The sequence below is a fragment of the Myxine glutinosa genome, chromosome 5, assembly GCF_964187855.1.
Source record: "Myxine glutinosa chromosome 5, kmMyxGlut1.1, whole genome shotgun sequence".
Lineage (NCBI taxonomy): Eukaryota > Metazoa > Chordata > Myxini > Myxiniformes > Myxinidae > Myxine > Myxine glutinosa.
Window position 1 is genome coordinate 5,866,459 of NC_136265.1, and position 23,717 is coordinate 5,890,175.

Genomic DNA, 23,717 nt, shown 5'->3' on the forward strand with positions numbered 1-23,717 from the left:
GCACGACGGAGGATGCCCAGTCGGCGACTGGCTTTGGAGGCCAGCTTGGAAATGTGGTTTTCCCAAGAAAGATCATGGCAGATGGTGAGACCCAAAAGCTTGAGTGAAGGTTTTCACAACCCCACACAATTTTAAAGACCTCAATAAGATCCCCCCGATGGACCAGTGCTGCATGGAGAAGAGTCCTAGGGGGGAAAACCAGTCGTGGTACGAGAGGACACCGAGTCAGCCTACCTTTTGGGTCGCGAGCCGAAGGAACCGTGCTTGGACACGGTATTCAAGTAGAGGTCAGACAAAGGCCGAATAGACAGGACAAACACCTGTGGTGTGAGACGAGTTTAATGTACCATATATAACACAATGTCAAGTTTGTGTGTTTGGACAGGTGTCTGTCTCCCCTTCATAAGGGTAGGTTTCAAAAAATAGGGGCAATACCCCTGGTGCTCACCTGGTAGAATAAAGCAGTATACTACACTGAGTAAAGGTATTTTAAACCTATTTGAATGGTTTCTAGAAGACAGAGCAACAGCTAGAATCATACTAATGTAATCATAAGACTTTAAGCAAACAAACCAAAAAATACCGATTTTGGGGGGGCAACTCCCTCGCCCCCCCCCCCGGACCCTGATTTTTATAATGCCTTGAACAAACATTAGCACATCGTGGGTGATGAGGGTTGTGATTAAGATTCACCAAAAATGTGTGTGTAGTTTCAGAGAAGAGAGCAAATATCTATTTTATGGGGTCAACCCCCCTACCCCCCCCCCCCCCCCACACACACACACTCACACACACATCCCCTTAAAACCTGATATTTTTATGCCGTGAACAAATGCTGACGCATCATGGGTGATGAAGATTGTGGTCAGGTTTCATCGGAATTGTGTGTGTCGTTTCTGAGAAGAGAGCAAATACCTATTTTGGCGGGGAGGGGGAAACCCCCACCTTAGACCCCTGAGGACCAGATTTTTTTTAATGCCGTGAACAAGCTTTGGTACATCACAGGTGGTGAAGGTTGTGGTCAAGTTTCATGGAAATCGTGTGCGTAGTTTCAGAGTAAAAAACAAATTCATATTTTGGGGGGTGAAACATGGATCCACTTTGACCCCCGGTAGACCCCCTTAGACGCCGATATTTTAAGGCCGTGAATAAACTTTAGTCACAACAGAAGAAATATCATTGGTGCCAAGTTTGCTCACAATCCCATCCCATCAGCAGTTTCGGATAAGAAGTTTCAAGTGTTTACGGACTGACGGACGGACGGACGACACGCCATCGCATAATCTCCCCGGAACTTTTTTTTTTTTTTTTTTGTATACTGAATCGAGGCTCGTGAAAGAGCGAACATTTATTTCACAAACAAATCAACCAGACAAACAAAATATATAAAAAGAGGGAGCGGAAGACAAGATGGGGAGAGAAGGGGAAGCACACAAACACAACATTTGAGAGCAGGGAAATCGAGAGATCTGTGGGAGGGAGAGGGCTTGGGGGGAGAAGGCGTGGGAAGGGGGAGGGGGGTGGGATTAGTATAAAATATAAGGACACCAAGGACTTCCAGGAAAGAAGTTGGTATTTCAAAAAAGTGGATATGGGGTGAAATTAGCGGGGGTAGAAAAGATCAAGGTTTTGGATGGGGGAAGAGCTGGGGAATTTGAAATATATATATATACAGACTTGCAATTTAATATGGAATATGTGCTGGTTATTATGAACACTTCGTTCCAGGTGAGCTAAAAATAAAATAAAAAAGGCCAATCTTTTAACACGAATGTGTGTTCACTACGGTATATTATTGAGGAAAAAAACAAACTCGAAAAACATTTTCCATAAAAGAGTAATTATGTCTCTTCTATTTATTGGAATTGTAGACGGTTGCAAACCGAGCCTGAAGGGCGGTGTAGAGAAGCGGGTTTTTAAAATAATAATAAATACAAGGTGCAGGGAGGTGAAATTTGCTGCACATGATGTGAAACGCTAACAGAGTAAATTGAGTGTTCATTTACATTCGTAGGATGTCTAATAAACACTCTTCGTATTACATCATCATACATGCTTGAACAATCTTTGATTTAAATTCATTCAGTTGTTCTCAAGTGTGACATTTTTAACTGACATGACCTCTGACCTTTGATCTCTTGACCCCAAATTATAATCAGTTCATCTTTACATCATTATACATACCTGTACCAACTTTTGTGGGAATCCCATCACTGGTCCACAAGTTATCGTGGTAACAGGATTTTTACCTTACATGACCTCTGACCTTTGATCTTTGACCTCGTGACTCCAAAATCTACTCAGTTCATCTTTACCTCATTATACATACCTGCACCAAGTTTGACTAAGATCACTTCAGAGGCGCGTGAGATTTGGTCTCTTCCGAAGACAGAAGCCACTTCCGGAAGATTGCTTTGCGCTGAACAGGCAGAAGAGAAGCAAGATGGCGGCCAAACATGTATTACTCGCGCTCATGATGGAAGAATTCGACAAAGATGACACCACATCACAAGTTGATGCAAATATCCAGATTGTGTTTTCACTTGCAAGTTTTGCTGCGTAAGTATAACCAGCAGCGTTTCTCCGTGACTGAAATTAGGCGAGGCCATTTTGTTTTCGAAGAGCCCGCGCCTCTTCTGCTGGATGACGGGAAGAGGCAGAAGAGCTTCCGAGAAGAGAAGAGTCCAAATCGAACGACCGGAAGAGTCTTCCGGAAGTCTCTTCCTCTTCCAGAAGTGCAAATCGCATGCGCCTCAGCTGTTCTCAAGTTATCGCGGTAACGAAAACCTATCTCGGACGGATGGACAGATGGACGGACAGACGGATGGACAGACGGACAACCTGAAAACATAATGCTTCAGGCGACTTTGTCGGCGGAGGCATAATAAAAAAAGATATAAGCACACCTGACACTAGGCCGAGGCTTCAGACTTTGGCACGCTCACGAGGCTGCCCCGTCCAATAAGCTGTTCAAACCGGTCAATTTTGAAGGACTTTTTACTAGTGATAAATAACATCCACCAGGCCATTTGCAGAACCGCATCACACTGAACCGATGAGTGCAAGGAGGCGTCAAATAGAACCCCCGGGTCCAGAGCTTGGGTTGCTGCTGGGACAACCTTCACCCGATAGGTACCAAGTTGCATGTTAACAGTCGAGTAATAGGTTTGCTGTTAAGTGAGTTAATCATGAAACCATCATTTAAGTATGAAATGTTTGATTGGCACGTGATACGAGTCCTACTTCCGCTTTCCTCACACTCGATCTGTACTTTTTCCCTAGGTCGAAAAAAGTTGAGGCTTTACCAATTCCTCCTTGAGGTGCTGAGAGAGAGGAGGATGGAGCATTGTGTGTGGTGGGTGAACGAAGCAGAAGGAGTCTTCCAATTCTCCTCCAAGCACAAGGAAGAGCTAGCACAGAGCTGGGGTAACAGAAAGGGTAACCGCAAGGAAATGACGTATCAGAAAATGGCCAGGGCTCTTCGAAACTACAGCCGCACTGGAGAGGTTAGGAAAGTGAAGAAGAAGCTTACATACCAGTTTGACAAGACCGTACTGAAGTGTTAATACAACATGATGAGATTGGTGCGGTGTTCAGGTGGTGTTGGCATGGTAAAAAGCGAGGAACATTACAATTTCCCTGCTTCGAAAATCCAGGGTTAAAATGCCGGAAAGTTTTGTTGTGACGGATGATTGTTTGAGGTGTGCTGCACTTGGGTGATTGAAATATGAAGAGAGATGAGATTGAGGAGACAATGTCCTGTTTGGTGAGGACATCCTATCAGGGAAAAGCTCGATTTTATGAGCAAATTTTAAGTATTAAAATAATATGTATTAGCATTACATGAACTTGCGTGTTTAATTTTGTCTACACAGTGCAGTTTACTATCAGACCAAAGGTACATGAGATTGAAAGATATTTGTAAAGAAATATATATATATACTGTATAATATTCGTTTTATTTTGTATGCTATGAAATGTTAACGTCCAGAATTAAATGTTTTCCTTCTAAACTATCTTCGATGTGTGTGTGCTCAACATAATGGATTCAAGGGAGCGATCCCCAAACAAAACCGCGATCAATTCAAACTTGAGCTAAACTTCACTGCTACGCAAAACTCGATATCAACATCAATGATTGCACTTCCATGACCTGAGATTTTGTGTGATTTGGAATTTATTTTAGAAATCTGAACATGGAGAATGTTCACACAGGCACACCACCTTGATTCTCTACTCACCTCCACAAGAGAACCTCAACTAAAATATGATGTTAAAAAAAAACACTGGGATTCTCAATATCTGGGGACAGAGTACACCGGGGCTTCCTGCGCACCATTGCCTCCTAAAATACTACAACCTTCAAATCACTAAAGCCTCCAAAAAGCAGCACCATCAAATCACCAGGGCCCCCAAAATACCAGCACCCAACCTTGAAATCACCCGGACCTCAAAAATACCAGCACCTAATAACTTTGCATTCACCAGGACCTCCAAAATACCAGCACCCAACCTTGAAATCACCAGGACCACCAAAATACCAGCACCTAATAACATTGAAATCATCAAGACCTCCAAAATACCAGCACCTAACCTTCATATCACCAGGACCTCCAAAATACCAGCACCTATTCCTTGAAATCACCAGGACCTCTAAAATACCAGCACCTAACCATATCACCAGGACCTCCAAAATAGCAGCACCTAACCTTGAAATCACCAGGACTTCCAAAATACCAGCACCCAATCTTGAAATCCCCATAACCTCTAAAATACCAGCACCCAACCTTCATATCACCTGGACCTCCAAAATACCAGCACCCAACCTTGATATCACCAGGACCTCCAAAATACCAGCACATAATAACCTTGAAATCACCAGGACCTCAAAAATACCAGCACCTAACCTGGAAATCATCAGGACCTCCAAAATTCCAGCACCAAATAACCTTGAAATCACCAGGACCTCCAAAATACCAGCACCTATTCCTTCAAATAACCAGGACCTCCAAAATAGCAGCACCGAACCTTGAAATCACCAGGAATTCCAAAATACCAGCACCTACTTGATATCACCAGGACCTCCAAAATACCAGCACCTAATCTTGATATCACCAGGACCTCCAAAACAGCAGCACCCAATCACCTTGAAATCACCAGGACCTCCAAAATACCAGCACCTAATAACGTTACAATCACCAGGACCTCCAAAATAGCAGCACCTAATAACCATGAAATCACCAGGACCTCCAAAATACCAGCACCTACTTGATATCACCAGGACCTCCAAAATACCAGGACCTAATCTTGATATCACCAGGACCTCCAAAATACCAGCACATAATAACCTTGAAATCACCAGGACCTCCAAAATACCAGCACATAATAACCTTGAAATCACCAGGACCTCCAAAACAGCAGCACCTAACCTGGAAATCATCAGGACCTCCACAATTTCAGCACCAAATAACCTTGAAATCACCAGGACCTGCAAAATACAAGCACCAAACCTTGAAATCATCAGGACCTCCAAAATACGAGCACCTATTCCTTCAAATAACAAGGACCTCCAAAATAGCAGCACCTAACCTTGAAATCACCAGGATCTTCAAAAGAGCAGCGCCTAATAATCTTGAAATCACCAGGGCTTCCAAAATACCAGCACCAAAGAACTTGGAAATCACCAGAACCTCCAAAATACCAGCTCACCTAACATTGAAATGACCAGGACTTCAAAAATACCAGCACCTAACCTTGAAATCACCATAACCTCTAAAATACTGGCACCCACCCTGTAAATCACCACGAACTCCAAAAATAATAGAACCTAACGTTGAAATCACCCGGACCTCGCCTTGGAAATCAACGGTACCCCCAAATTACCAGCACCTAACAACCCTGAAATCACCAGGGCCTCCAAAATACCCATGGCCTTCAAATCACGCAAAACCCCTTCAAATCATCAGTGCCTTCAAATCATAAGTGCTATCAAATCATCAGTGCCTTCAAATCATAAGTGCTATCAAATCAGCATTGCTATCAAATCATCAGTGCCTTCAAATCATCAGTGGCATCAAATCAGCATTGCTATCAAATCATCAGTGCTATCAAATCATCAGTGGCATCAAATCAGCATTGCTATCAAATCATCAGTGCCTTCAAATCATAAGTGCTATCAAATCAGCATTGCTATCAAATCATCAGTGCCTTCAAATCATAAGTGGCATCAAATCAGCATTGCTATCAAATCATCAGTGCTATCAAATCATCAGTGCTATCAAATCATCAGTGGCATCAAATCAGCATTGCTATCAAATCATCAGTGCTATCAAATCATCAGTGGCATCAAATCAGCATTGCTATCAAATCATCAGTGCTATCAACTCACCACTGTGATCAAATCATCAGTGCTATCAAATCATCAGTGCTATCAAATCATCAGTGGCATCAAATCAGCATTGCTATCAAATCATCAGTGTTATCAAATCATCAGTGGCATCAAATCAGCATTGTTATCAAATCATCAGTGTTATCAAATCATCAGTGGCATCAAATCAGCATTGCTATCAAATCATCAGTGCTATCAAATCATCAGTGGCATCAAATCAGCATTGCTATCAAATCGTCAGTGTTCTCAAATCATCAGTGGCATCAAATCAGCTTTGCTATCAAATCATCAGTGCTATCAAATCATCAGTGCTGTCAAATCAGCATTGCTATCAAATAATCAGTGCTATCAAATCATCAGTGCTGTCAAATCATCATTGCTATCAAATAATCAGTGCTATCAAATCATCAGTACTATCAAATCATCAGTGCTATCAAATCATCAGTGCTATCAAATCATCAGTACTATCAAATCATCAGTGCTATCAAATCATCAGTGCTATCAAATCATCAGTGCTATCAAATCATCAGTGGCATCAAATCATCAGTGGCATCAAATCATCAGTGGCATCAAATCATAAGTGCTATCAAATCAGCATTGCTATCAAATCATCAATGGCATCAAATCATCAGTGGCAGCAAATCAGCATTGCTATCAAATCACCAGTGCTATCAAATCATCAGTGGCATCAAATCAGCATTGCTATCAAATCATCAGTGCCTTCAAATCATAAGTGGCATCAAATCAGCATTGCTATCAAATCATCAGTGCTATCAAATCATCAGTGGCATCAAATCAGCATTGCTATCAAATCATCAGTGCTATCAAATCATCAGTGCTATCAAATCATCAGTGCTGTCAAATCAGCATGGCTATCAAATAATCAGTGCTATCAAATCATCAGTGCTGTCAAATCATCATTGCTATCAAATAATCAGTGCTATCAAATCATCACTACTATCAAATCATCAGTGCTATCAAATCATCAGTGCTATCAAATCATCAGTGGCATCAAATCAGCATTGCTATCAAATCATCAGTGCTATCAAATCATCAGTGGCATCAAATCAGCATTGCTATCAAATCATCAGTGCTATCAACTCACCACTGTGATCAAATCATCAGTGCTATCAAATCATCAGTGCTATCAAATCATCAGTGGCATCAAATCAGCATTGCTATCAAATCATCAGTGTTATCAAATCATCAGTGGCATCAAATCAGCATTGTTATCAAATCATCAGTGCTATCAAATCATCAGTGGCATCAAATCAGCATTGCTATCAAATCATCAGTGTTATCAAATCATCAGTGGCATCAAATCAGCATTGCTATCAAATCATCAGTGCTATCAAATCATCAGTGGCATCAAATCAGCATTGCTATCAAATCATCAGTGCTATCAACTCACCACTGTGATCAAATCATCAGTGCTATCAAATCATCAGTGCTATCAAATCATCAGTGGCATCAAATCAGCATTGCTATCAAATCATCAGTGTTATCAAATCATCAGTGGCATCAAATCAGCATTGTTATCAAATCATCAGTGTTATCAAATCATCAGTGGCATCAAATCAGCATTGCTATCAAATCATCAGTGCTATCAAATCATCAGTGGCATCAAATCAGCATTGCTATCAAATCATCAGTGTTCTCAAATCATCAGTGGCATCAAATCAGCTTTGCTATCAAATCATCAGTGCTATCAAATCATCAGTGCTGTCAAATCAGCATTGCTATCAAATAATCAGTGCTATCAAATCATCAGTGCTGTCAAATCATCATTGCTATCAAATAATCAGTGCTATCAAATCATCAGTACTATCAAATCATCAGTGCTATCAAATCATCAGTGCTATCAAATCATCAGTACTATCAAATCATCAGTGCTATCAAATCATCAGTGCTATCAAATCATCAGTGGCATCAAATCATCAGTGGCATCAAATCATCAGTGGCATCAAATCATAAGTGCTATCAAATCAGCATTGCTATCAAATCATCAATGGCATCAAATCATCAGTGGCAGCAAATCAGCATTGCTATCAAATCACCAGTGCTATCAAATCATCAGTGGCATCAAATCAGCATTGCTATCAAATCATCAGTGCCTTCAAATCATAAGTGGCATCAAATCAGCATTGCTATCAAATCATCAGTGCTATCAAATCATCAGTGGCATCAAATCAGCATTGCTATCAAATCATCAGTGCTATCAAATCATCAGTGCTATCAAATCATCAGTGCTGTCAAATCAGCATGGCTATCAAATAATCAGTGCTATCAAATCATCAGTGCTGTCAAATCATCATTGCTATCAAATAATCAGTGCTATCAAATCATCACTACTATCAAATCATCAGTGCTATCAAATCATCAGTGGCATCAAATCATCAGTGGCATCAAATCATAAGTGCTATCAAATCATAAGTGGCATCAAATCAGCATTGCTATCAAATCATCAGTGCTATCAAATCATCAGTGGCATCAAATCAGCATTGCTATCAAATCATCAGTGCCTTCAAATCATAAGTGGCATCAAATCAGCATTGCTATCAAACCATCAGTGCCTTCAAATCACAAGTGGCATTAAATCAGCATTGCTATCAAATCATCAGTAGCATCAAATCAGCATTGCTATCAAATCATCAGTGCTATCAAATCATGAGAACTATCAAATCATCAGTGGCATCAAATCAGCATTGCTATCAAATAATCAGTGCTATCAAATCATCAGTACGATCAAATCATCAGTGCTATCAAATCATCAGTGGCATCAAATCATCAGTGGCATCAAATCAGCATTGCTATCAAATCATCAGTGCTATCAAATCATCAGTGCTGTCAAATCAGCGTTGCTATCAAATAAGCAGTGCTATCAAATCATCAGTGCCGTAAAATCATCATTGCTATCAAAGAATCAGTGCTATCAAATCATCAGTACTATCAAATCATCAGTGCTATCAAATCATCAGTGGCATCAAATCATCAGTGGCATCAAATCATAAGTGCTATCAAATCATAAGTGGCATCAAATCAGCATTGCTATCAAATCATCAGTGCTATCAAATCATCAGTGGCATCAAATCAGCATTGCTATCAAATCATCAGAGCCTTCAAATCATCAGTACTATCAAATCATCAGTGCTATCAAATCATCAGTGGCATCAAATCATCAGTGGCATCAAATCATAAGTGCTATCAAATCATAAGTGGCATCAAATCAGCATTGCTATCAAATCATCAGTGCTATCAAATCATCAGTGCTGTCAAATCATCAGTGCTATCAAATCATCAGTGCTATTAAATCATCAGTACTATCAAATAATCAGTGCTATCAAATCATCAGTGCTATTAAATCATCAGTGGCATCAAATCAGCATTGGTATCAAATAATCAGTGCTATCAAATCATCAGTGCTATCAAATCATCAGTGGCATCAAATCAGCATTGGTATCAAATAATCAGTGCTATCAAATCATCAGTGCTGTCAAATCATCAGTGCTATCAAATCATCAGTGCTATCAAATCATCAGTGGCATCAAATCAGCATTGCTATCAAATAATCAGTGCTATCAAATCATCAGTGCTGTCAAATCAGCATTGGTATCAAATAATCAGTGCTATCAAATCATCAGTGCTATCAAATCATCAGTGGCATCAAATCAGCATTGGTATCAAATAATCAGTGCTATCAAATAATCAGTGCTATCAAATCATCAGTGCCGTTTAAATCATCAGTGCTATCAAATCATCAGTGCTATCAAATCATCAGTGCTGTCAAATCATCATTGCTATCAAATCATCATTGCTATCAAATAATCAGTGCTGTCAAATCATCAGTGCTATCAAATCATCAGTGCTGTCAAATAATCAGTGCTATTAAATCATCATTACTATCAAATAATCTCTTTCCATGCCTTCGTTCCCTCATCCCACACCTTCCATTTCAGCTTCACCCTTCTTTCTCCCCTCAAACCGCTGTTTCACTTCGCCTTTTACCCGAACACCTGCTCTACTCCGACACACCGCCCTCTCATCCTACTTCCTCCCATCATTGGCAGTTTTCCCTCCAATACGTAATCGGCCGAAGGATAGCAATTTAGTACAAGGAAGACTGATCAAAGCGGTCCACGCATTCAGAGGAAAGAAAATAAATCTTCAATGCAAATACACCTTGGTATGATAAATAATTAATAAAAATGAATACCCCAACCCTTCAGTTTAAGCCATTTTAACCGTAAATACAAAATGCAATGTGGGCTGATTGAACAACTAACAATAGTGAAAAAAAGAAAGAGAGAAGAGTGCTGTTCACATCATCCACCCTCTCCCTGTCTCCTCTCTCTCTTTCCCAACACTGCAGATCGCACTGCATTGTCATCCAGCTCCATAATTATCATCCCATTGGCTACAATTAGTGCCGACTCTAATGATAACTCTACGGATAATCCACGTCTCTCAATGATTTAACTCTTTTGCTCCTTATCTTAGAAACACACCACAAATGCACTTACAAACTGCTAGAATCAAGAACAGAGGTACCTGAATGTGACATCATCATCCCAAACGATCATATTTAAAAAACATCTCTATAATGAATTAATCAGTTAATTAATCAAAAATTTTAACACTACTAAAGCAATTAGCAACCTAACCAAGCTTTAAAGGTGGAAGCATGAACGGTTGTCAATCAGGGCGAATGATAGGTAACCAACTCCTGCTGAGAGGGAGGGTGAAGTGCAAAGTAAAATGATGAATAATTCAAAGAAGAAAGATGACATGCCGAGCACGATGCTTTCAAAATCCACCCCTCCCCAAAAAAGTTGCCATGGATACATCAAATTGTCCATTTCATGAAGATCTAAATTGACGATCTTCATCAAAGCTCGTTTAAATTGGATGGAAATTGATTTTTGAAGTCTGACCTTGAGTTGACCTTTTGACCACAAAAACAGTTACTTTCCCAATTCAGTGATGCACAATTCCAATTGCTGTTTAATGTTCATGTGAATAGGATGAAAATGGACAATTTTTCAGATGAAAATTGATGATTTTAGAAGTCTGACCTTGGGTTGACCTTTGACCTTTTGACCCCAAAAACAGTTGGTTTTCCGATTCCGAGGTGTACTATGCAATTCCTTTTTAATTTTCAGGTTAATTGGATGAAAATTTATGATTTTATGAACTTGACCTTGCATTGACCTTTTGACCTAAAAAATAGTTGTTTCCCAATTTAGTGACCCAATATGCAAATGCTGTTCAACTTTCAAGTCAATCGGATGAAAAATGACAATTTTATAAATTCGACCTACATTCCCATCTCCACTGTTTCCGTGTGCTCAAAGTAATGTCTGGTTGGTCATTAAAACGCAACCTCAACGCGGCATCCTCAGCGCGCCATCCTCAGCGCGGCATCGTCAGCGCGGCATCCTCAACGCGGCATCCTCAGCGCGCCACCCTCAGCGCGGCATCGTCAGCGCACCAACCTCAGCGCGGCATCTTCAGCGCGCCATCCTCAGCACGGCATCCTCAGCGCGGCATCCTCAGCGCGGCATCGTCAGCGCGGCATCCTCAGCGCGGCATCGTCAGCGCGGCATCCTCAGCGCGCCATCCTCAGCGCGGCATCCTCAGCGCGCCACCCTCAGCGCGGCATCGTCAGCGCACCAACCTCAGCGCGGCATCTTCAGCGCGGCATCCTCAACGCGGCATCCTCAGCGCGCCACCCTCAGCGCGGCATCGTCAGCGCACCAACCTCAGCGCGGCATCTTCAGCGCGCCATCCTCAGCACGGCATCCTCAGCGCGGCATCCTCAGCGCGGCATCGTCAGCGCGGCATCCTCAGCGCGGCATCGTCAGCGCGGCATCCTCAGCGCGCCATCCTCAGCGCGGCATCCTCAGCGCGCCACCCTCAGCGCGGCATCGTCAGCGCACCAACCTCAGCGCGGCATCTTCAGCGCGCCATCCTCAGCACGGCATCCTCAGCACGGCATCCTCAGCGCGGCATCGTCAGCGCGGCATCCTCAGCGCGCCATCCTCAACGCGGCATCGTCAGCGCACCATCCTCAGCGTGGCATCTTCAGCACGCCATCCTCAGCGCGGCATCCTCAGCACGGCACCCTCAGCACGGCATCGCCAGCGCGGCATCGTCAGCGCAGCATCCTCAGCGTGGCATCTTCAGCGTGGCATCCTCAGCGTGGCATCCTCAGTGCGGCATTGTCAGTGCGGCATCCTCAGCACGGCATCCTCAGCGTGGCATCCTCAGCGCAGCACCCTCAGTGCGGCAACCTCAACGCGGCATCCTCAGCGCGCCATCCTCAGCCCGGCACCCTTAGCGCGGCATCCTCAGTGCGGTATCCTCAGGCGAAACGGAGCAAGAACATGACTGAAACCTTCACCACCTTATGACAACAGCTGCCAGATTCGGCCTGAAGCTCAACAGCAACAAGTGCAGCATCAAAAAGCCACAGATTCATTTTTTGGGGTTCATCTTTGACCAACAAGGTGTCCACACAGACACAGGAAAAGTGGATGCAATCCAGAGCTTAAATCCAAAACCTCTGCGACCTTCGCAAAGCACTTGGTATCATTACGTATCCCAAAGCACACATTACGTACGGCCCTTGATACCAAAGCTGTCTGACCTAACAGCCCCCCTTCATTAACTTATGAATGCAGAGCAACTGTAATGGACAGCCAGCCAAATCCAGGCTTTCCAAAAGGTAAAGGACGCCATCTGCCAGGAGGCCTGCTTAACCTTCTCCGACCCACATAAATCCACAATACTACAGGTCGATGCCTCCACAAAAGGCCTTGGGGCTTGCCCAATGCAAGATAACAAGCCCATCACCTTACCGTCAAATAGCCTTTGTGAGGTGGTGCAACGGCATGCCAACATTGAGTGTGAGATGCTAGCCGTCGTGTTCGGATGCGAACGCTTCCACACTTACCTATACGGTCGGCCCTTCGTTGTCGAGAGTGACCACAAGCCCCGGGAAATTATCAGTTTGAAAAACCTCACTGCTGCCCCATTCCAAATGCAACGGATGCTACTGCGGCTTCAGGGGTATGACACAAGCATCAAGTACAAAGCTGGCAAAGACATGCTCCTAGCCTATGGACTGTCTCGCTTGCTGGCACCAACGCAAGCACCAACTATCCAGCTTGACGTGAAAGTGGAGCACCTCCAATTCAGCCATCAGAAGACGCAACAAGTGCAGCAAGCCACAGATGCGGATGCCCTCCTAACCACACACAGGAGAGTCATCATGACCGGCTTGCCGGAAAGGCGTCAGGATCTGCCCAGTGAACTGAGGCCATAGTGGAATTATGGCGATGAGCTGAGTGTTGAAGATGGCGTCATGTGGAAGGGGGGCCGGCTCCTTATCCCTGCCAGTTTACAACATGAAATCCTTAAGAAGCTACATGAGGGCCGCCTCGGTATCCTCAAAACCCAGCTCAGGGCATGCAATTGCGTGTTCTGGCCCAAGGTGAATGAGGACATTGAAAACTGGATCGGCTCCTGCTACATCTGTCAGACCCATCAGCTCGGCAGTCCTAGGAACCAATGATCCCACACGATATCCTGACCAGGCCATGGCAAACACTTCGTGCAGACTTATTCCACTTAGATGGACATGACCACATCCTGCTCGTTGATGTGTACTCCAGGTTCCCCATATTTCGAAAACTTTCAACAAGGCAACTAGTAATGATGTAATTTTCTCTTCTTATCTTCTTCTTCTCAGAGTATCTTCTCTTCTAGACTTGATTTGACAAACTTCCCCGCAAATGTCTGCTGCTCTTCTTCTGCTCCAATCGGTTCTTCTGATCATGTGCTTGTTAAAGTGGACATCTCTCTGGCCATTCTCAGAGAGCCTCCTCAGCGCCGACAAGTCTGGCATTTCACTCAGGCTGACTGGCACGGTCTTCAAGGACTGGTCTCCCATCAATCATCTGGACTGGTCTCCCATCTCTGCTGCCTCTGACATCAACTCTTCCTGGGAATTCTTCCAAAGTAAACTGCTCTCTCTCTCATGCACAGATTTATCCCATCTCGTCTTCAGTTGTCTTACCCTTCCCCCCCGTCCATGGTACACTGAATCTTGTGGTGAGGTTGTTGCCCTGAAACAACTTACCTTTGCCTCTTGGAAGGCTAATCCAACTGAAGAGCAATCTCAGTTCCTTCCATCAAGCTCAGAACAAGTGTTTGTCTACGCTCAGGAGTGCCAGGAAGCACTATCTCTCCTCACTCAAGAATGAACTCTCAAACCTGTCTCCTTCCTCCAAATCCTGGTGGCGTCTGGTCAAATCCGTTTCTGGTGTTTGTTCCCCCTCCATCCCCTCCCTTACCTCAAATGGCTACACAGTTGACACCACACGTGACAAAGCCGAATGCCTCAACTCTGTGTTTGCCTCAAAATCTTGTGTCCCAAACCCATCTCTCTCAGTTCCCACCTTACTCAGTCGAACCCAACTGATCCTGGACTCTGTGTCCTTCTCTCCTGACAAGGTGGAGAAGTTTTTGTGAAACCTCGACTCTGATTCTGGAACTGGACCAGACGGCATCAGCCCATGGGTCCTAAAATCCTGCTCTGCCGCTCTATCTCACCCTCTCTCTGTTCTCTTCACCCTCTCTTTTGCTCAAGGTCATCTGCCATCATCTTGGAAATCAGCAAACATTACCACTTTACACAAAAAAGGTGCAAAAACAGATCCCAGCAACGACAGACCAATCAGCCTGCTCCCAATTATCAGCAACGTCATGGAAACCATCATTGCTTCGGATATCAAATCTTTCCTCTTCTCCAATGGCTTGATCTCAGATCATCAATTTGGATTCAGACCAGGTCACTCTACTCTGGACATGCTGCTTCTGCTGTCTCAACAATGGATGGAGGTCCTCAATGCCAAACAGGAAATCAGAGCTGTCTCCCTTGACATATCACGTGCCTTCGATACGGTCTGGCACCCCGCTCTGCTCACCAAACTCTCCTGCTCTGGTATCCATGGAAATCTCCACGCATGGCTTGCGGACTTCCACTCTGGTCGTAGTCAACGTGTGGCCCTGAATGGATTTCTCTCATCTACCCTTCCAGTTCAGGCTGGAGTTCCCCAAGGCAGTGTTCTGGGCCCTGTGCTTTTTCTGGTCTTCATCAATGATCTCTCCGACCCTCTGGAAAATCCTCTCTTTCTCTTTGCTGATGACTCCCCTGTCTGCCGCTGCATTCCTCATCCCTCAGATCGGCAGTCTGCAGCCTCCTCACTCTCTGCAGACCTGGACAAAATCACAGACTGGTCAAACAAGTGGCACATGTCTTTCAATCCTGACAAATCTCACACTCTCACTATGTCTCTCCAAAAAGACCGACTGGACAACTCTCCAATAAACTTTCTCAACAATCCTCTCCAAGAAGGTCTGTCACTCCAGCTTTTGGGTCTCACTATCTGCCATGATCTTTCCTGGGAAAACCACATTTCCAAGCTGGCCTCGAAAGCCAGTCGCCGACTGGGCATCCTCCATCGTGCAAAGTCATCCTTGGCACACCTGAGCTCCTCACCACATACAAGGCTTTCATCCGCAGCTCAATGGTATACTGTTCTCCCCTCTGGGCCGGTGCCCCTGTGTCACACCTAGCTCGGCTTCACGCTGTTGAAACCAAAGCTTTCAGAATCATTGGAATCTCCCGCGATGAAGCTAACTCCGAGGGCCTTTCACTCACTCACCGCAGGCAGGTTGGTAGTCTTTCTGTCTTCTACCGACTCCTCTCCGGCCTTGCTCCCCCAGCTCTCTCTGTGTTCTGACCCGCAAATATTCCTACAGGTCGCACAAGGTCTGCCAGCAACTCTCGTATGGTTAAACTGCCAAAATGTACTCTCTGCTCACCTTCACTCCTTCATTCCTCTTTACTCCCGCCTCTGGAACAAACTCCGTCTTTCTCTTCAATCCCACTCCTCCCTCCAGGTCTTTAAAACAGCTGTTCACCACCATCTCTTGTCTTCCCCCATACAAAACCTTCATCTTTTCTACCCAAGCTAATTCACCCCAGATCCACTTTTTTGAAATACCAACTTCTTTCCTGGAAGTCCTTGGGGTGTCCATATGTTTTATACCTCTCCCACCTCCTCGCCCCATTCCCACGCCTCCTCCCCCCAAGCCCTCTCCCTCCCACAGATCTCCCGATGTTCCTGCTCTCTATTGTTGTGTTTGTGTGCTTCCCCCTCTCTCCCCATCTTGTCTACCACTCCCCTTATTATATGTTTTATGTGTCTGTTTGATTTTTTGTGTGATTAATGTTTACTCTTTCACGAGCCTCGATCTTGTATACAAAAAAAAAATTGGTATTCTGTGGCTGGTATTTTCAGAGCAGAGCATTCCAGAGAATCTCATGAGCGACAATGGAGGCCATTTTAGCAGCCGCGCCTTCACAAAATTTGCTGAGGACTGGAGCTTCAACCTACGTACTTCAATCCCCCACAACCTGCAATCAAACGGCAATCACAGAACGCCAAGTGCAAACCATAAAGAACACTCTACATAAAACAGAGCTCTCTGGTGCTGACCCATGCATGGACGTCCTCATTTTGAGGACTACGCCCATAAACAGCCACCTCACGTCACCTGCCGAGCTGCTGAATCAGAGGATAATGAAATCCAACCTGCCTACCAAGGTGCCAAATTTAGCACCGAATCGTAACGCAACCCTCGAGGTACTTGAACGTCAGCAAGCATCCCCAAAAGAATACTTTGACTGCCGGGCTGGACCCAATCTTGGGCCACTTCAACCAGGCCAAGGAGTCTCTCTCGCCCCACTTAGTACGTGGATATTTTGTGCTCTTGCCTGGTCTCTACACCTGCATTATTACACTCCGGGCCTGTCTCTTTGTCGGCTCTGGGCCTGTCTGACTCTGCTGGGTTCGCTGGGCACGTGTGCTCCTCTCTTTGGGCCTGGACTGTTGGCCTGTCACGTGTGCTCCTCTCTCGGGGCCTGGACTGTTGGCCTGGCACGTGTGCTCCTCTCGGGGCCTGGGTCACTGCCGTGCTGATGATCGACCCCACTCTACCTGTCCGTGTTAGTATCGTCATTACCTGCTCGTGCTTCTCAGTGGCGACAACGGGAAGGTTGGTGCCGCGAGGAGAGGTATCCGGGGCATCGTAGCCTTTGTGCTATCACTCAGGTTCCCTACAGTCGTTGTTCGTTCCCCTCCCCGTGAAAGTGTGTTGGGCCCATGTGATGTATCCTTAGTCATCGTCATAAGGCGTAGAATAAGCTACGTTTTTGCTTCTCGTCCCTTTTTCTTTGGTATTGAAATAATCACATTGTAAATATGTGTAATAAATCAAATCGTTTAAACGTTTTCCTTTTCTATCTGTTTGTGAATGTCTCTTCTTCATTGATCCGCCATTGTTCGAATCCAGGTTAACATCGACCGTAACGACATTAGCATCCCTCTGGCGGTTACCATCGGTTTTCACTCGGCCATCTAAAATTCCATCTAGGAAGATGAGGTGCATACGCTTTGAGGGTGCATACGCTGAGTTTCCTGATTGGGACGGTCACCGGTACAGGTAAGCTATCGCATGACGGACCAATCGGCGTTCGTAGTTGCTGATTCGCAACCTGCTAAGCACGAAGTTATTCGTGCGCGCAGCCGCATGTCTGATAAGTTCGGGAGGGAACGAAGGTTAACTTGTAGTAAACCCGAACCCAGGGCCGTAAAACACATAGGTGCTGGGAGTGGGATTCCTGCTCCAGCCACCGCAACAATATAAATATGTGGGTGGATAGCCATCCTGAACTGCATTGCATCTCACCCGGTAATACTTAAAAATTTTTTCGCTCTCTCTCCTTATGTTTCCAGCCCATTTCATAGCCTGTATGAACTTTTAAAAATTTGTTTTTTGAAGAAATGCTCATGCTGTCATGTGAGCTGAGGGTGCACCCAGGAGAAAGGGGCGGGGGATGGTGAGCGGAAGGGGTGGAACGAGCGGGGGCGGGGGATAATGAGCGGAAGGGGTGGAACGAGCGGGGGCGGGGGATGGTGAGCGGAAATGGTGGAACGAGCGGGGTCGGGGGATGGTGAGCGGAAGGGGTGGAACGAGCGGGGGTGGGGGATGGTGAGCGAAAAGGGTGGAACGAGCGGGGGTGGGGGTGGTGAGTGGATGGGGTTGAAAGAGCGGGGGCGGGGGGTGGTGAGCGGAAGGGGTGGAACGAGCAGGGGCGGGGGATGGTGAGCGGAAGGGGTGGAACGAATGGGGGTGGGGGATGGAACGAGCGGGGGCGGGGGATGGTGAGCGGAGGGGGTGGAATGAGCGGGGCGGGGGATGGTGAGCGGAGGGGGTGGAGCGAGCGGGGGATGGTGAGTGGAGGGGGTGGAACGAGTGGGGGTGGGGGATGGTGAGCAGAAGGGGTGGAAAGAGTGGGGGTGGGGGGTGGTGAGCAGAGGGGGGGGGGACGAGCGGGGGTGAGCGGATGGGGTCGAAAGAGTGGGGGCGGGGGACGGAACGAGCTACGCGGGGGGTGGTGAGCGGATGGGGTGGAACGAGTGGGGCGGGGGATGGAACAAGCGGGGGCGGGGGATGGAATGAGCAGGGGCGGGGGATGGAACGAGCGGGGGTGGGGGATGGTGAGCATAGGAGGAGGAACGAGCGGGGTCGGGGGATGGTGAGCAGATGGTGTGGAATGAGTGGGGGCGGGGGATGGAATGAGCGGGGGTGGGGGATGGAACGAGCAGGGGTGGGGGCGGGGGATGGAACGAGCGGGGGTGGGGTGTGGAATGAGCGGGGGTGGGGGGTGGAACGAGCGGGGCGGGGGATGGTGAGCCGAGGAGGTGGAACGAGCAGGGGCGGGGGATGGTGAGCATAGGGGGTGGAGCGAGCGGGGGCAGGGGATGATGAGTGGAAGGGATGGAATGAGCGGGGGCGGGGGATGGTGAGCCGAGGGGGTGGAACGAGCAGGGGCGGGGGATGCTGAGCGTAGGGGGTGGAGCGATTGGTAGCAGGGGATGGTGAGTGGAAGGGATGGAATGAGCGGGGGCGGGGGATGGTGAGCGGAGGGGGTGGAGCGAGCGGGGGCGGGGGATGGTGAGCGGAGGGGGTGGAGCGAGCGGGGGCGGGGGATGGTGAGCGTAGGGGTGGAATGAGCGGGGGCGGGGGATGGTGAGTGTAGGGGGTGGAACGAGCGGGGGAAGGGGATGGTGAGTGGAGGGAGTGGAGTGAGCGGGGGCAGGGGATGGTGAGCGGAAGGGATGGACCGAGCGGGGGCGGGGGGTGATGAGCGTAGGGGGTGGAACGAGCGGGGGCGGGGGATGGTGAGTGGAAGGGATGGATCGAGCGGGGGCGGGGGATGGTGAGCCGAGGGGGTGGAACGAGCAGGGGCGGGGGATGGTGAGCGTAGGGGTGGAGTGAGCTGGGGCAGGGGATGGTGAGTGGAAGGGATGGAATGAGTGGGGGCGGGGGATGGTGAGCCGAGGGGGTGGAACGAGCGGGGGCGGGGGATGCTGAGCATAGGGGGTGGAGCGAGTGGTAGCAGGGGATGGTGAGTGGAAGGGATGGAATGAGCGGGGGCGGGGGATGGTGAGTGGAGGGGGTGGAGCGAGCGGGGGCGGGGGATGGTGAGCGGAGGGGTTGGAGCGAGCGGGGGCGGGGGATGGTGAGCGTAGGGGTGGAATGAGCGGGGGCGGGGGATGTTGAGCGTAGGGGGTGGAACGAGCGGGGGCAGGGGATGGTGAGCGGAGTGAGTGGAGTGAGCGGAGGCAGGGGATGGTGAGCGGAAGGGATGGAACGAGCGGGGGCAGGGGGTGGTGAGCGGAGGGAGTGTAGCGAGCGGGGGCAGGGGATGGTGAGCGGAAGGGATGGACCGAGCGGGGGCGGGGGATGATGAGCGTAGGGGGTGGAACGAGCGGGGGCGGGGGATGGTGAGCGGAGGGGGTGGAGCGAGCGGGGGCGGGGAATGGTGAGCGGAGGGGGTTGAACGAGTGGGGGTTGGGAGGCGGGCCAGGCCAACAGTTCAATAGCACTTCCAGAGGACATGTGCAAAAAAAAAAGATCGATTTGTATTTTACCTTCTTTCGTTCGATTCCCACTGGGCCACAATGGCGCGTTAATCAACTATTCATCATATTAACAGTTTAATTAATTTCTCTGCAATGACAAGTATGAACCACCTTTGGAGGCCATTTTCCCCGCAGAGCAGGGGTTGGCCTTTTTTTGGACACCGTGGTCCTCTTTTTGAAGAAATGTTTTACGGTGGGCGATGGCTGAAAGAAAATATCATTCGGAGGTCATTCGCCCGAAGGCAGTCATTCAGGTCTGGGCGGATGCCGATATCGAGCAGGTATGATGAAATCGAGCAGCAGGTTCTTGACAAGGGTGAAAGGACAATTTTAAAACGGGGTTGGCAAGGGGACAGGCTTAAAGAAGAAGAAGAGGAGGATAATAGCCATTCCTTTCCTGCCGCCAACCCTGTTCGTCACCTCTTGCAACGCAAAAGGAAAAATTCCCAGTGAACTGGTGCTCAATTTGCCGACCTCGGAAGGATGACAGGCTGAGTCGACCCGCCTGGTATTCATTTAGTGATTGACCAGGATGCGAATTGCGAATCCAGGACCCGAGGGTCCTAAGCTGGGCTGGGACCCCAAACCGCTAAGCCAACACAAGGCCTGATATACAAGTATACATTTCACTATTATATCATCATTTATCATTTTACGATTATATAAATGGTCATTATCACAAAATTCATTACAACACATATAATAATAATGGGAATTTGGGTTTCACTCATACGGCCGCCATTTTACTATTTTCGTGGGCACCGCTTTGCGAAGCCAGAGACCCTCAGAGCTGTCATATTCACAATCACTACGATGCGTTCCTGGACATTTACCCTTCATTGTAAAACTACTAGAGTGACAGTTCAAAGCTTTTTGAGCCGATGGGTGTCACGGGCCTTGCGCAGATTGGCCTCAGCGATTGAGACAGCTTTCAGTTAAGCTATACACCGCCCAAGTAGATATGTGGCATTCTCTCTCGTCGACGTTCAACCCGTGTCATTAGAAATTTGTCCGAGGTCATTATTTACTTTTTAAAGATTCTTAATTCAAAATATTAGATTTTTACAAAACTAAAATCCGATCGTAAGAAAACCTTCCACAAACGTAACGTTGGACATGACGGGTTTTCACTCCACTGCGCATGTGCAGTATCCCTCCTGAGCCGCTTGAAAGAACGAGAGCGGCCATTGCATAAAATGGTACGTAAGCAAATTTGCATTGTATATGTGAGGATTATCTGTTAAACCCGCATCGTGAATAATGAGTGCATGTCCACCTGGAGGCACCGCTTCCTGTCAGTGTCATATGGACCTGAAATCCTAAGGCTTGGAATACTGTGTCGATGTTGCCCCGACTACGTAATACATTTGTCAATGGAGGATGGTCTGAGGGTGGCGAAACTTATTGGGTTATCGCACGAGTGTTGTATCTGTGCAGGATGTGCAGAGGGCATTATCCACAATGAGGAGGCTTTGTTTGTTGGTTGCATTGTTCTTCTTGGTGTCATTTTCAATGAAGGTGGAGAAGGCTTGAAGTGGGCATGCGATTGACATACTCTCAAACGGGGTTTAAACCCATGTCATTTGAAAGGGTCTTTGTCCGAGGTCATTATTTACATTTCATGGTGTGTGTGCACATATGCATCAGGAAGAAGGTAATTGGTTTTGCGTCATTTATTGTCACATATATTTTCCACATATCTCACGGGATTTTGAGTTGGACAGGTGACCATGATGGGCCATGACTTGCTCATGGTCACTTATCTTTTCCGTATATTTTGTGGGATTGTGAGTTAGACAGGTGAACGTGATGTGTGTGGAAGGGATTGGCATTGTCTCAAGCGGGGCTTAAACCGATGTCATAACAAGATGATATTCATAGAATGCTTACCCCGCGCAATCAACTTAGTGCGAGCCAACTTTTCTGTTTTTGAACCGTTTTTCTTTTTCTTGATCCAATATGGCTGCCAGACCACGTGATCGATGACATAATTTTATATTCCCTAATATAATTGTTGCATAGATCACGCTCAATTAATTTCAAACTGATCAGACTAAGCATTGTCCCTGTCGAATTATGACGTCATAATTACGGCACCAATGACGTCATCATTAACAACACTGATTCTCCATGCCGAGTTCTTTACAATGAGCCACATTTCAATTTTTTCCATGGAGCTGTTTTGGAGATATGGAGGTGCAACGTTTTTCGGTTTTTCCAAGATGGCGCCTGTATCATTAATGATTATCATTAAAATATTCTACAGGAGGAGGTGCTCCGATGGTGAAAGTTTCGTGTCAATCGGACCAAGAATTGCAGAGAAAAAAATTCATACTGATCAGACTAAGCATTGTCCCTGTCAAATTATGACATCATAATGAAGGCACCAATGACGTCATCGTTAACAACACTTATTCCCTATGCCACGTTCTTCACAATGAACTACATTTCAATTTTTTCTGGGCAGGATATCGGGAGTTCAGGCTGGATTTCAGTAGATTGGGCTGGATATTGGGAGTTCGGGCTGGATATCATGAGATTGGGCTGGATATCGGGAGTTCAGGCTGGATATCGGGAGTTCAGGCTGGATATCGGGAGTTCAGGCTGGATATCGGGAGTTCAGGCTGGATATCGGAAGTTCGGACCGGATATCGAGAGTTCGGGCCGGATATCGGGAGTTCGGGCTGGATACTGGGAGTTCGGGCTGGATATCGGGAGTTCGGCCTGGATATCGGGAGTTCGGGCCGGATATCGGGAGTTCGGGCCGGATATCGGGAGTTCGGGCCGGATATCGGGAGTTCAGGCCGGATATCGAGAGTTCGGGCTGGATATCGGGAGTTCGGGCTGGATATCGGAAGTTCGGGCTGGATATCGGGAGTTCGGGCTGGATATCGGGAGTTCGGGCTGGATATCGGGGGTTCGGGCTGGATATCGGGAGTTCGGGCTGGATATCGGGAGTTCGGGCTGGATATCGGGAGTTCGGGCTGGATATCGGGAGTTCGGGCTGGATATCGGGAGTTCGGGCCGGATATCGCGAGTTCGGGCCGGATATCGCGAGTTCGGGCCGGATATCGCGAGTTCGGGCCGGATATCGCGAGTTCGGGCCGGATATCGGGAGTTCGGGCCGGATATCGGGAATTCGGGCCGGATATCGGGAGTTCGGGCCGGATATCGGGAATTCGGGCCGGATATCGGGAGTTCGGGCCGGATATCGGGAATTCGGGCTGGATATCGGGAGTTCGGGCCGGATATCGGGAGTTCGGGCCGGATAT

At 47.1% G+C, this 23,717-nt stretch overlaps 1 protein-coding gene across 2 annotated transcripts in view; it reads left to right on the plus strand.

Moving 5' to 3' along the window:
* LOC137428014 (uncharacterized) overlaps positions 1-4,016 on the plus strand; it is a 46,005-nt gene extending 41,989 nt beyond the window's left edge. For both annotated transcript variants that reach the window (XM_068117911.2, XM_068117910.2), the window contains one exon: positions 3,283-4,016. In XM_068117911.2, coding sequence (XP_067974012.1) covers positions 3,283-3,566 — 284 coding nt within the window. In that variant the 3' untranslated portion in view covers positions 3,567-4,016. The remainder of the gene's footprint in view (positions 1-3,282) is intronic.
* The last annotated feature ends 19,701 nt before the right edge of the window (positions 4,017-23,717 follow it).